The following is a 10,655-nucleotide window of genomic DNA, read 5'->3' as shown; positions in this document are numbered from 1 at the left end:
TGCCAAGCAACTACCCCTCTTGGCTAATTATCCCTTTTCGAGTTTTAAACGAACTGGTGTGGTCCAATTCAAAATCACATTGTTACTAGAAAAGAAAAAAGTTGAAGTCTTATACTCTAGGAGTAACACAGATTCTATTTACAACTTGAAACGAGGGCTGCTTGAAACAACCCGTCTGGTCGTTCATAACGTTCCTATGAGCGACTGTTTTATACTTACAACAGAACTCTGTTTCTAAGGCAGTTGACTAGAAAAAATCATTACAGAGAGGAAGAATGATACGACGAGAAAGAGTGTGGAAAAGAGAGGGGCGAAAGCAGGAGTCATATCATCCACATTCTTTTTTGTTGCTTTTTTTTTCTTCAGATTGTGATTTTCCTCTTTGTACAAAAAAGAAGTTCTGTTTTGGTTCTCGTTCCGCCGTTTGTCAGCGAGAGCTTGGAGTCTCCGACACGCAGCGGTAAGTGCTTAGGAACTGATGGATTGACAACCTTCCTGCGAGGCAAATTGACCTACGCAACGTCTTAAAAACCATAAACAATCTCCAATAAAACACACGTCTACGGGGGGTTTCCATACATGGTCTCTTATTAGGTACGCAATGAGGACGCGGAACAGTAGGAGGTAAGTCAATATCATTAGAGAAGTGATTGCATTTAAACAAATTTTAGCATTCAATTTACATGTTCATGCTTTCGATGATTTAAACTCTATTTTAAAGATCCAAAAGGTCTGAATGTCAGAAGCTAGAAGGAAATTGCAAAGCCACCACGGTAGGGTGCACTAAAGTGTGAGCCATGAGAAAGAAAACATTCAAACGTTGTTTTGCTGATGCGTGGATTGTGTCTAGTCTAAAATAAGGCCTGAATAATTATTCAGGCCCTGAATAGCTGTACTGGGATGAGGAACTGCCTTGGTCCTGTGAGCGTGAAGGAGCGTGCGGCTGGACATGTCGATCAGGTCAGGTACAGGGCTTTGTCCCTCTGCAGAGCCCTGCGAAGGCAAATACGAACAAGTCAAAATGGCTGTCAGAGAAATTTGCTTATTTTCCTGAGTGATTGTGATTGATCTCGCTAGTGTCCACTCACCCGTTGCCGCAGTAGTCAGGGGTCCAGTCCAGGCCCTGGGTCGGTCCGTTCCTGCATCCGGTGCGGTAGTCCATTGAAGGGGACAGGCCAGGTCCGGCGGAGGATGTGACATTTACCATGTTCTGATAGTCTGCCTGAAGGGGGAAACCCTGAGAGGGAGAGAAGAACACAATAGCAGATTACATTATGAGATCTTACACGCTGCAGGTCCCACAGAGACAAGGCTCTGCAGAGGTATGAGAAGCAAGCTGGATCTGTTATATAATAATTATTATTTATATGCCAGAATACATTATTTCAGCACAATATGTCGTGCTATTATTTTTGTCTGGAAAACACAAAAGTAGACATTTTTAAGGAATGGTTACGCAGCTTTTGCCATATAAGAACAGCTTGTAGTGACCAGGGACTGTTCAGAAGTTGTTTTGAAGCCATACAATGGCTTTGTGTGGGGAATTTAAGGGTGTATTCACACCAGGAAAGTCCGATAGTTAACTTGCTTTGGTCCGGACCAAATCAATTTTTAAATTTTTTTTTTTTTTGTAAGGTTCGCTTTCACACTGCTCTTTTTGCAAGTGAACCAAAATTTGTAAACAAAACCACACATGTGCTAAGGTCGTCCATTCATTGGACAAGGATTCTCAAGTAGGGAAATCAGAAAGTGCAAAAAAGGCTTAACGCAGCATCATCCTTGTATTGTAACTATCGTTACATTATATGAACTGCAAATGCTTTTTTTTTTTTTTAGGATTTAAAAAAGGGAGAATTAGAACAAAAAAGCCTACATAAGAATGACATTTTTGAGTCAGTAATGTTGTCATTGGCTACGCATTTGTGACCGGTAAGATTTTAAAAAATGTTTTTGAAAGAAGTCTCTTGTGCTCACCCAGACTACATCAATTTGATCAAAAATTCAGTAAAACAGTAATATTGTGAAATATAATTACAATTTAAAATAGCTTTTTTTCCATTTTATTATGTTTTAAACAGTAATTTATTCCTGTGATGCAAAGCTGAATTTTCAGCATCATTACTCCAGTCTTCAGTGTCACATGATCCTTCAGAGATCCTTCCTGCTGATTTGCTGTTTAAGAAATGTTTCTTATAATAACCAATGTTGAAAACAGATGAGCTGCTTATTTTTTTGTGGAAACCGTGATGCAGTTTTTGTTCAGCATTCTTTGATAAATAGAAAGTTTAAAAGAACAGCATTTATTTCAGATATTTATTTTTACTGTCACTTTTGATTAATGTAAAGCATCTTTGCTGAATAAAAGTGTTAATTTGTTTCAAAGAAAACAAATCTTACTGACCCCAAACTTTTATTTATTTATTCAGAATGCTGAACTAGCCTTCCTGTTTTTCTCAGAGAAACTCAAGCGAAGCACAAAACAGCTCGTTCAAGTCTAATTCCAGCAAACATCCTACACGATCTGAAGTGGACATGATGACAGTGTAACGCAAGCAGCCTCAAATGAGCATTAATGAGCAACTGCATTCGGTGGTCGACGAGACCGGTGGGGGTAGACGAAAAATAAACGAAGCAGATATTCTAATTTGAAGACTTCTTCTCTGTTCTTAGCCTAGGAAAGACTGCATGTGAAAAGGAAGTTAATCTCAGTGGTACACAAGAGAATCTGCCTGAAAGAGCAAGACAGCAGGTGGCTGCGTTTTTTTCCCCCTCCAGAGATTCTACCTATTCATGAATTGTTCCTCAAATTCTTCTCCTTCATTCGATCACAAAGGCTCCATCTGCCCCTTTGTGTCCCCCCCAACGCCCCACCTCCCCCCTGCCCGCCTCGGCTCACCGAAAAAGTTGAACCGCGCGTTTTTGTTTGCTCTCCACAAATATGCAAAAATGAACGAGGATTATTACTCCCCTTTGGATTTAAAAACTCTCCCATAAAGGCAGGATCTGTGGAACAGGCTTAAGAACTCCCCAAACGGAGGAGAGAAAGCCAAGTTTAAGCATTCGTACTCTCCTCCAAAAGATTGACAGAGCTATACAAGGAGCCCTGTGGTAATCTAAAATTGGACTTCAGACAAATTCACACTATAATCTGCATGAAAATTAGACACTTTTTTGCCTTATGATGATGATCATCCACAGCAATAGTTAATTTTCCTGCTGAGGACTGATAAAAAAGAAGCACATGAAATTCAATCAAGTAGTTGCTCTTTTAAATACAACGTTTCCCAGAATTCCCAGCAGGCACAGGAAGGGAAACTTACAACAATATGCCTTTCATATTCAAATGTGGAAGGCGAACTTTTTTGCGGCAACAGTTTGAATTAGAAATATGTTTTTCGGTTTCGTCTTTGATGGAATCTATACATTCCTTAATGATTCCTATCAAAACACACTTCAATTCAAACGCGAACAGCTCATCACTCAATGTCGGCGTGGCGCATCCCTCTGTGAAAGATCAAACCGCTGTCATTGGATAGCGTGTCACCTGTTCTCCTGACCACCTGATTCATCTCTCTTTATGAAGCTAATCCCTGTTTACCCCAAGACAATGTGATTCTCCGCCCTCTCCTTCTCTCCAGCACCAGCCAGTCCTGCCTCCCAGCTGATGCTCATCTCTTAAAGAGCTTCCAGGCACAAGGGTGCTATTCATTAGGACCTCATTACAACCTCATCTCAATCCCACTGAAGTTCCAGCACAACTCAGGGCTATTAAGACATGAAACGGATCAACACAGAACTCTTAACGGCGTTGTCGCCGTCACCACGAGTGTTTAAGGAGACTCGGGCTTCAAACCTCTCCTTAACCACCTCTGTTTGAGATCTCTATTAGGGAAAGGAGGGTTTAATTAGCACTGATGCTAATAATGAGACTGGGTGTTAACGTAGGGCTGCAGCTGAAACACCCTCTTCTTCCTCGCACGGTAAAACAGGACAGGCAATAAACACAGTGAATGTTATTTCAAAAGAGGTCGTTTTCTCTTTAATTAGATTTTTTTGGGGGGTTGTTTGTGTGTGAATGGGTAGACTAGAGCCTTTATTTGCTTTCTCTGCTTTGCTGTTGTCCTCAAAAAACAACCTTCTCCTCCTATACACTTTAGCAGAGAACTAATTTCATTTCCTTCGGCCCAGTCTGAAAAACTGTTTTCATCAGATAGCTGAGGCGTTTTGTCTTCCACACTGATGTATTCATCAATCTCAATGTGAGTTTTTCTGTGCAACCTTAAGTCACATCCAAATCCTAATGCATCTGTTTATTACAGAAAGAAAATTGAAAATCTGTCTGTGTGATACGCTGGGATATTTTTTTTTGCACGGTGTGGACATAAAACAAGCTGGCAGATATTAATGGTTCTTCTCTTGACCTCATTCGCCGGTGCGAGAGATAGGCTGAAGGGGCCGGAAATGATGAAAAATGAAACGGTGCAGCATCTGCTGCATAAACAGCACTTCCTCCACTCTCACATTCATACACACACATATACTCTCCGCTATCTGTTCCACGATAATGTAGAATGGAAATTGGAGAAGTATGAGACAAGGCGGGTTCTTGAAGAGGTTTATGGAAAATAGATTGGCTGAGGAGCAAATCCTTTAATTGGCCCGGCCTGGTGTCTGTCATGCCTCTTTTTAGTCTTGCTTTAACAACAGTGAAAAGGCTGCTAATGTCTTTCTTGATTAAAGTCAACATGAAATTGAGTGCACAACCCATTTTACATCCTAAATGTGACATATTTCACAACAGAAGAAGAAAAATATAGGGAGGGTCTTGATTCTATCCATTAGGAATTGACCGGATGGTGAAAAGTGCCCTCTACATGGTTAGATGGGTGGGGTGAATTGTGTTACACTTTATTTTAAGGTGTCCTTGTTACAGTGTGATTACATTTAAGTACCGAGTAAAATTAATTAACTACGTGTACTTACTATTTAGGATTAGGTTTGTTGTAGGGTTAGTTGCATGTAATTATGCATCATTTAGAGTTATTACTATAGTAACTAGATGTAGCATGTGCAACAAGGACACTGTAAAATAAAGTGTTATCGTGAATTGTTCACATTAAGTCCAAGACGACATATTAAGAAAGCGAATTTTAGTCAATTTAGATTCAATTAAATTAAGTCAATTTCATGCTAACTTTAAAATAGTTTGAAAGTATTTATTTTAAATATTTAGGTGTTTGGATGTAGGGACTAGTGGTCAACTGATATGGCAACAAAAAATGTGTATGTGTACAGTCTTAAAGAGCTTAATGAATATATTACAGAAATATTTTTTTGTGCCATTGCCATATCATTTTTTTTTCTTTTTAGGACTTAAAAAAAATAAAGTCTCTTATACTCACAAAGGCTGCATTTATTTGCTCAAACATACAGTAAAACATTAAAAACTGTAATTACAATTTAAATTTGTAATTGAATGTAATTCAATGTAATTTATTCCTGTGATGGCAAAGCTGAATTTTCAGCATCATTACTCCAGTCTTCAGTGTCACATGATCCTTCAGAAATCATTCTAATATGCTGATTTGCTGCTCAATAAACATTTCTTACTAATTATCAATGTTGAAAACAGTATTTTTTTGGAAGCAGTGATACTTTTTGTTACGATTCTTTGATGAATAGAAAGTTCAAAAGTACAGCATTTATTTTAATAGACTATTTATTAAATATTTTAATAGACTATTTATTAAATATTTTGTTACATTATAATTGTCTTAACTGTCACTTTTGATCACTTAAATGTATATTTGCTGAATAAAAGTCCCCAAATATTTGAACAGCAGTGTACATATAGGAACTTACTTTAAATGTACAAAGTTTATCCAAAATTCAAAAGTATCTCAAAAGAAAAAAGCATCAGTAGATGTCTGACCTGGGCCATGGATGGGGAGTGCAGAGGCAGCGAGTGGCTGCTGAGCTGCTGCTGGTGCTGGTGCTGATGCTGGTGCTGGTGCTGGTGGAGACTGAGGTGCTGGTGTAAGGGGGGGCTGATCTGCAGCGGAGGGGGGGACGAGCCCGTCATGCTGCCCATGCTCATGGGCGCGCTGGGCCGGGATGTGCCACCTCGGGCTAGGCCTGGCTGCATCGGGGGCAGATGGGGACTGAGTCCTGGCTGCTGGTGGTACGGAGAAGCCATGTAGAGACCTGGGTGAGACTGACCTGCCCCGGAGAAAACTGATGGCTTGGGCCCGAGCATCTGAGAGGCCTGTGATACCTTCACATCGCCTGGGTCATTGTAGTTCTAGAGAAAGTTACGAAAATATTTTCGTTTTTGGTTGCATTGTTATTTTTAAGCATGTATTGTGTCATTGTCTGCTTTTAAAGGTGCTCTACGTAACTTTTAGCGGCCTCTAGTGGTGATGTTTCAGATTGCAACCAAATTTTACAAGAGCGCTCGTGCTCGAACTCATAGACAATACCGTCTATTACGCAAATATATCGGCGAATTCTTGACGGATTCGGCGAGCACCGAGCTCGTTGGGACCATCTAGTCGAGCTGAAAAGAACCATATAAGTTCCATAGTTTTTGGTGGTGTTTTCGCGGAGATATTAGCAGAAAACCATCGGGCGCGCTGCAAAATTGCGGACGCCGGTGACGTCACGATCGTCACGGAGGTCCCAGGGGAACCCTTGCCCGAACGCTAGAGTGGCGGGCCTCGGGGATGCCCCCTAACGGATCGCCGTTCGCTGGGACCCCCGATTTCGAACGGCTATAACTCGGGGAGCCGGGCGAGTTGGACCTCGGGGGTGGGCTCGTTCGAAAGGCCCCGTCCAGCACTACGAACGATTAGAGTCTTGGGAATATTGATCAAAGATTGACTGAGATATAAGCCGAAAAACGTGCGCCTTTAACCAGACGTAACTCCCTGACCGTCTACAACAGACTGTATATAAGGAGAGAGGCTCGGGAGCGCGCATGCACGTCACATCCGTTGGATTTCACGGTAAATCCGACCCGGAGACTTCACATAGAAATAGGAATACTGGCCTTCAGAGGTAATAGCAAAACTCGACAAGTGGATCATTTTAATGTGTGATTACAACCCCTTCACACACAGGCAATAAAAAAAGGATTCATTTTAGTAGAAAAGTTACATAGAGCACCTTTAAATGCCCGATGACTGTTCGATGTCTGAAATGTTGCGTTTAAATATGTATATATGCTATAAATATATGTATATTTAAAATTACATAAAATCAAATATCTAATATCAACTAAATATATATGTATAAAACCTAAATTGTAAATACATTTCATGAATGTATAGATACAAATATAAAATATATCTCTCTGTATTCCCCTTAGTCTTACTCGTAATATTTCCATTCAGGTTATATGCCTCAAATGTTGCAACATTTATTAAATAATATTGGATTTCTTGCAAGCTACGACAGCGTGAGATGTTTTTATAATGCTCTCTTCATAATATTTCCATTCAGGTGTGCGAAAGGGGTCTCAAAAACATCTCTAAGCTGCCAAACAAGAACATCTCGAAATGTCCCCTCTCAAACGTCGCGATTATAAAGCACGTACGCATATCAATAACCCCGAGACATTCACGTACCTGAGACACGAGGCTCGCTCTGTACGCAGCCAGCTGTTTGAGGTACTCCTTCTTTGCGGTTTCTGTTTTTTTCTTGTACACCTGCCATGATAAAACAAACAAACAAAGAAAAAATATATTAAGAGGCCAAAGCTGTTCTTCATGTTCCTGTGCACAATTATTCTTAGAAATGGGATCTAATGGCAGTCCATTTATGAGCCATAATGCGTAATTGTTGTTGGAGCGCTGAAATGGTGCTTGAGTGCAGCCCACTTTATCCATCGCTTGTTCTTCTGCCTTTATGGACTGTCCATATTTCCCTTTCAGTTAGGGCATATGTGTAATTATTTGCCCATCAATACATCTGTGCTGTTATTACATCAACCAATAGACCTCTACTAAAAAGACAAGAGCAAAAGAGAGCGATAGAGAAAGACAAAAACAGCAGAGAGACATGATGTTCTTTTATCAGGCAAACATCCTCTCCTGAGGAAAAGTACTTTTAAGTGTTTTCATCAGCTTCACCGGCTGAGTGTTTTACATAGTAAAAAGAGAGTGAATCAACGACTGCAAAAAATAAAAGAATGACTGTAGATGCTGTCTGGTGGCTTCGGTGAGAGAAATGGGTACTTTCAGTAGTGTTTATTCTGAAATCAGAAGCAACTCTGGAAGTCGTGTCATTCTTCAAAACCTAAATTCACACCCTAAGTGCCAATCCTTTTCATCATCACTGCTTTCAATCTTAAAAGAAACCTTGATTATTAAATATTTACAAGGGTATTTATTTGCTGTACTACATAAGGTCCAATATTTCACTTTGATTTGCACAATTGCTTTAATGCACAGCAAATAAAAAGTAATTATTAACTGACTGCATGATGTAATGTGTACCACTACCTTAAAGGGATAGTTCACCTAAAACTGAAAATCCTAATGTTCCTTCAAAGCTGTATGGCTTGCTTTCTTCTGTGGAACACTGTTTTTTTTTAAACTATCCATTTTATGAGGACAGTTTTTTAATTAGTTACTTGTAATATTTCAAGTAGTATGAGAGGAACTATTCATTTTAAATAGTGACTTGAGAGTGAACTTTTAAACCTGTTCAGAATACAATAAAATAACATAAAAAAAAAAATGCTGAAACCCATAATGCTGTTGTGAACTACCGTATGCTGTAAATAAGCATTTGGTGGTTAAAACTCAACATTACAGACTGTATTCCAGCTAAATATGTACCGAAACTTGATAAAGCGATTAATAGACCCCACAAAACTTTTCTTTTGTTATATTCCAATGAAAAAACAAAACATCTCACATATTGCACTGTTTTCACACCTGCCTTTAAGACTTCCCCTACATGCACAACCGCGCTGATGTTAGACCACAACGCCACTTTGGAGACAATGTTATTCTGTGATTGCACAAGGGGAAACCAGCAAATGTTCTGACCAACATGTGTGCGTCATCATGTCTGCTGTCATAACAAATCGTTATGCGGACATACTATTGTATATATTATAGATAATACTTTAGATAATAAACAAAACATGTGCTGTGTATATAGAAGCACTGAGTAATCTAATGCCTGCTACATTACCTCAGTCTTTATGAGTCAGCCACAAGATCACAGCAAGATAAAGTCACTTTTTCACATTTGCACACAAGCAAGGTTTATTAAAGAGAGAAAGTCACCTGTTTTTGTTCCTCGCCGAGACCGTCCCACATGGAGGCCACAATTTTGGAGACCTCTCCAAATGTGGCATTAGGATTTTGGCCTTTGATAGCTGCCTGTGTGTCTCTGAAGAACAGGGCATAGGCTGACACTGGCTTCTGAGGCTCGTTGGGGTCTTTCTTCTTCTTCTTCTTGGGGGTTTTAGGCTTCTTGGCCATGTCTGTGGCTGCTCTCTTCTCTGCCCCATTCATCTGAAAGGAGAGGAGCTCATTATAGTAAACAATAGATATCCAATTAGATTAAGCCATAATAACAGCTTTATGAATGAATCATCTTCCTAAAGCTAGTTAGTGAGCCTTGTTCAAAAGCCTGGAGCTATTTTTTTTAATTTTAATGACTTCCGCGCTTTAGACGTATATACCGGGTTCCCGCGCATTTTTACCAACGAATTTCCATGACGTTTGCAACTGTTTGTCATCTCTGAATAAGGATATTTTTAATTATTTTTATAAAGATTTCACTGACAAAGAGATATTTCTAGCTAATTAAATATTAATTTTAGAACTGAGGATAACTTGAAAAATTAATTTTGGCTATAGGGCATCATTTGTTCACAATTATCATTGATTATGGATTGTGATCACTGTACACATATCATATAGGACTATCCAAATAAGGGAATTTTATTTGCATGTATAAATACCATAAATGGGCATTTCATTTAGAAATAGTACTTTTTTATTGAAGTCAAATATTTTAGTTTATATTTTTTTATTTTTTTATTTCAAATATTATTTTCTACTCTGTGCAATATATATTTGTAATATAAATCAAATAAATCACACATTTTTCCAAGTTCAGTGTGAATAAATTACATCTTAAGGTGTATGAGTATTAAGTTTACACTTTACTACTGTAACTGTTTAATTAACAAAACAGACATTTAATTTAATTACTTGAATGACAATTAATCACCAGCCAAAGCTTCATACTTGTAACAATTCGAACTATATAAATGTCCATGATATTTTAAGATTGATAAGTGATTCAAATATCAGATTTGATTGTGATATGACTTGATCTGGAAATCACAATTTTAAAATTTCCTGAAATTTGTGACGGTGAGACTTTACATCAATATGAGTAGCTCGATGACTTTTTTAATGCTGAACCGTGTCTTCCATGTTAGGAAACAAGACAAAAATATCTTAGCAGAGCACATAGAAGGCCACACTTTCAGGAGGATCAGTATTGATGTGGAGTTTTGGAGAAAATGTGCTGTATTTGGGCTGTGAAGAACAGACTTGAGGCAGATCAGTGTCTTAGCAAATCTGTGTTTAAGGAAACATGGCAGTACAACTTACTGAAAGGTCAGCAGT

The 10,655-nt window shown here is 38.9% G+C and overlaps 1 protein-coding gene across 3 annotated transcripts in view; it reads right to left on the bottom strand.

Moving 5' to 3' along the window:
- Positions 1 to 373: 373 nt before the first annotated feature.
- Positions 374 to 10,655, bottom strand: part of tox (thymocyte selection-associated high mobility group box) — a 59,799-nt gene continuing 49,517 nt past the window's right edge. For all 3 annotated transcript variants that reach the window (XM_056235484.1, XM_056235485.1, XM_056235483.1), the window contains 5 exons: positions 9,297 to 9,527; positions 7,626 to 7,706; positions 5,933 to 6,301; positions 1,089 to 1,237; positions 374 to 993 (listed from right to left, as the gene is read on the bottom strand). In XM_056235484.1, coding sequence (XP_056091459.1) covers positions 957 to 993; positions 1,089 to 1,237; positions 5,933 to 6,301; positions 7,626 to 7,706; positions 9,297 to 9,527 — 867 coding nt within the window. In that variant the 3' untranslated portion in view covers positions 374 to 956. The remainder of the gene's footprint in view (positions 994 to 1,088; positions 1,238 to 5,932; positions 6,302 to 7,625; positions 7,707 to 9,296; positions 9,528 to 10,655) is intronic.

Source organism: Rhinichthys klamathensis, unplaced genomic scaffold (assembly GCF_029890125.1).
Source record: "Rhinichthys klamathensis goyatoka isolate OS25496 unplaced genomic scaffold, OSU_Roscu_1.1 h1tg000422l_1, whole genome shotgun sequence".
Lineage (NCBI taxonomy): Eukaryota > Metazoa > Chordata > Actinopteri > Cypriniformes > Leuciscidae > Rhinichthys > Rhinichthys klamathensis.
This window is presented reverse-complemented; position numbering and strand designations above follow the sequence as displayed.